This window comes from Salpingoeca rosetta, assembly GCF_000188695.1.
Source record: "Salpingoeca rosetta unplaced genomic scaffold supercont1.3, whole genome shotgun sequence".
NCBI lineage: Eukaryota > Choanoflagellata > Craspedida > Salpingoecidae > Salpingoeca > Salpingoeca rosetta.
The window spans coordinates 1,276,837-1,280,537 of NW_004754931.1; the positions used below are offsets into that span (position 1 = coordinate 1,276,837).

At 53.4% G+C, this 3,701-nt stretch overlaps 1 protein-coding gene across 1 annotated transcript in view; it reads right to left on the minus strand.

Moving 5' to 3' along the window:
* PTSG_11789 (uncharacterized protein) overlaps nucleotides 1–3,701 on the minus strand; it is a 7,565-nt gene that overhangs the window by 1,791 nt on the left and 2,073 nt on the right. Inside the window, exons 4-15 of the mRNA XM_004997778.1 lie at nucleotides 3,417–3,494; nucleotides 3,204–3,266; nucleotides 2,961–3,051; nucleotides 2,666–2,783; nucleotides 2,403–2,488; nucleotides 2,125–2,206; nucleotides 1,712–1,809; nucleotides 1,396–1,494; nucleotides 1,101–1,183; nucleotides 783–908; nucleotides 387–524; nucleotides 147–190 (exon numbers count right to left, since the gene is read on the minus strand). Of these exons, the coding sequence (XP_004997835.1) occupies nucleotides 147–190; nucleotides 387–524; nucleotides 783–908; nucleotides 1,101–1,183; nucleotides 1,396–1,494; nucleotides 1,712–1,809; nucleotides 2,125–2,206; nucleotides 2,403–2,488; nucleotides 2,666–2,783; nucleotides 2,961–3,051; nucleotides 3,204–3,266; nucleotides 3,417–3,494 (1,106 nt within the window). The remainder of the gene's footprint in view (nucleotides 1–146; nucleotides 191–386; nucleotides 525–782; nucleotides 909–1,100; nucleotides 1,184–1,395; nucleotides 1,495–1,711; nucleotides 1,810–2,124; nucleotides 2,207–2,402; nucleotides 2,489–2,665; nucleotides 2,784–2,960; nucleotides 3,052–3,203; nucleotides 3,267–3,416; nucleotides 3,495–3,701) is intronic.

Genomic DNA, 3,701 nt, shown 5'->3' on the forward strand with positions numbered 1-3,701 from the left:
GAGTGAGTGAGAGAAACGTTAGAGGGGAGACACAGAACGTGACACCTGTCAACACGAAAATACACGATTGCACAATCACAGACAGCGCAAGCACACCACCAAACAGCAACTGCAGCACAGAGAACAACAACGGCGACAGCACTCACAAAGTCGCATGCCAGGTACGCGGGCGCCGCTGATGCCGTTGGAGCTGTTGTTGATGTGCATTCAGCAAGGTTCAGTGAACACACATCACACAAAGACGCATAAGAGTGTATGCAAGCGAGAACAAAATGCATGCGTGGCGCGGTTGCATGTGCTGAAGACGGACAACCACAGTGAACGACCAGATACATAGCCGTTCAGTTAAAATGGACAAAGCGCGTGCAAGACGACCGGCCACGCACCGATCCAGTACCAGCCATCTGCTGGGTTGGCCGTGTGCACGAGGATGTCTGCGCAGGTGCGGGCTGGGTTGGAAGCACTCGCACCGCGCGGTGTTCGCGTAAAGTCGAGTTTGAACCGGGTCGCACCAAAGCCAAACCCTGCAGCACCGAAAGGGAGTGCACCAGCGAGTGATGGTCAGGCGAGATGGAAAAGAAGAGTATGGTAAGAAGGGACAATGGCAGGATAGAACGAACAACAACCACGTGCAGGCGTGCATTCGCACACGCACACCCACACACATGCACACACACGCACACACACACACACACACACACATGCACACACACATGCACACACAAGCACACGCACACCACACGCACGCACATGCACACATACACATGTGTGTGGGTGCTGACCAATGAGTTCTGATGCGGAGCCGTGATCAAACAAGGCAATGTCCTGAATTGGCAGTGCGAGCGCGTTGGTGGTGGCAAACACAAACGACGCATGTGCTGCTGTGTGTATGTCGTTTGTCGCGCATCCTGTCATCACCAAGCACACACACATCCAAACAAACGTGAGCAAACGGGCTGTGTGGAGCCGTGCGCAATCGTATACAAGTGTGTGTATGTGTGTGTATGTGGGTGTATTTGTGTGTATGTGTATGTATGTGTGTGTGTGTGGCAAGTTGAGTCATGACCCACATCAACCACGAATTGCAGTGTTATCCCGACCATCGTGCGTGATGATGGGCTCCAACACGACGCTCTGCGACACGAATCGGCTTGGATGCGTCCAGTAGACACCCGTGTTGTCCCTGTCAATGCGTGAAAGCACGCGCAAAACCAAGTGGAGTTGTATTGAGTGTGACGCAGATGTTGGGCCATGTGCAGGGTACACAACCATAAGGTCTGCTTTCACAGAACAGTGTTCAGAACAGTCAGCGAGCACACTCCCACCACGCAAAGCATGCAGACGTAAGCGTTCGAGCCACAAGCTCAGGCGCGGTTGTACAAATGCTCAACTCACGTCTTCGAGCGAAAGATTGCGCCTGACGGGTACACGCGAGTGCCGCACGTGCGCCCGTCTGGAAAGTCGTACGAAAACGACACGGGGCCGTAGTCAAGCCTGAAGATGGAAGGTGTGCACACCACAGGTGTGTGTGTGTGTGTGTTTGTGTGTGTGTGTGTGTTTGTGTGTGTGTGTGTGTGGCGTGCGTGTGTGTGTGTGTGTGTGTGTGTGTGTGTGTGTGTGTGTGTGGAGGGGGCAGCCGGTACAAGAGGTACATGTGTTCGTGCATGCAAACAGCGCTTGGCGACCATGCAGAATCCAAGGCACAACGCACCCCCAGTACTCTGAGGCCCCATCATCTGTCAGGCTGATGTCGACGATGGGAAGAAACTGCGGGCTGTTCGTTTCAAACTCAAACATCGTGGTCAGCCGCTGCAGTGACGGGCAACGACGGCGACGATGAATGATGAATGAATGAATGAATGAATGAATGAATGAATGAATGAATGAATGAATGAATGAATGAATGAATGAATGAATGAATGAATATGAGTGAGTGAATGAATGAGTGAATGAATGATACCAGCAGCATGCAGGTACAGAAATGAGCACAACGAGAATTAATGACGGCGAAGAAACTCCCGCAACAAACACATCAACACACTGCGTCTCACACTACACGCACGTACATACACACTTACGCACACACACGCACACATACACACATACACAAATAACACTCCTTACAGAGCTTCCGCTGTTGAGCGAGCAGTCGTCGAGGGGCACCTGCGGCGCCGGAAACACAGAGCTGTACGGCTTCCAGATGAGCCTGGCAGGAGTGGTAAGAGTGGCAGAAGCGGGTGGTGCATGGCGATGAGTGCATTGGCATGATGATGCAGTTGTGAACAAACAGAACATGGATCGTGAGCGGACACACCACGGATCAATAAGATACGGGGACACTGCAGTGGGTGCAGACACACAACAGCCACCACCACCACAAGGGAAGCCAGGAGGAGACGCACGAGTCATCTGTGTCCTGGAAGGCGCGAAACCAAGCAGCAAAGTTGGGATCGATGGACCCACCGGGAGTTTTCCAGATCACAACGCCCTGCCAGTGTGATGGTGGTGATGGCCAACACAGACGGCAGCCACACATGGTGAGATCAGGTACACGAGGGCACAAATCACCGAACAAAGCAGGGAAACGTGACGTGCACGCGCGTACGTGTGTCTGTGTCTACATGTCTGCACATGCATGCGTGTGTGTGTTTTTTAGCAGACTCACTCTGCACGAGAACGTGGCGGTCTGTCGGGCGGACGTTGAGTGCTGGATCAATGCATTCAATTGATCATCGGCAATTTCATACGTGAAGCGCGACCCGCCAAACGACGGAGACGCAAACCTGTTGTGCGTTGTGTGCACAAATGTGCATGTGTGTTGTGCATTTGTAGATGTTGAAAGAGGGCGGAACTTTGAAGTGACAGCACGCACGCACGCACGTACGCATGTACGCATCACCACCAACAGCGGCCGAATGTGGGCAGGCATGGGAGTGCGTGTCAGGCCGCCATTTACGCACCATGCGCGCTCCTCTGGCACGCTGCCATCTCGGTAATCCATGAACGTCACATTGGCAGCGGGTGCAATTACGGTTTCCCCTCCAGCAGTCACTGCTCACATAGACAGAAGGGTTCGGGTTGAGAGTGACGTGGCATGATTATGTGCCATGTCAATGTGGAATATGCTTGACACGATTCACTTGTGTGTGTGTGGGGGGGGGTGTGGGTGTGTGTGTGTGTGTGTGTGTGTGTGCTGGACGTACTGTTGCAAAAGGCTTGAAACGCATCCGCGATGGATCCGCCGTTGGGATCGATCCAATATGGACCTGCCGCACATGCATGCCCGTCGATCATGAGACCCGAGGACATGAGTTAGCGTTCTGTACTAGTGCACACACACACACACACACATTTGTGCGCAAACGTACATACACACACACACAGCATGTGCACAGCATGTACACCTGCACACACACCGTCAGGGAGCATCTCGGGCGAGCGCTCAAACGCAATGTGCGAACAAGTGCGGCCTGGCCGTGACGCGGAGCCAATGCCTGGTTCGAGCGACCACCAAGGGAGATGAGTCGGAACACCACCGCACTACACACGATGGTCATGCGACAAAGCAAAACGCCGCTCAAGTTGTTCTCACCCAGGAAACACACACACGCACACACACACACACACACGCACACACACACACACACACACACACACACACACACACACACACACACACACACACACACACACACACACAC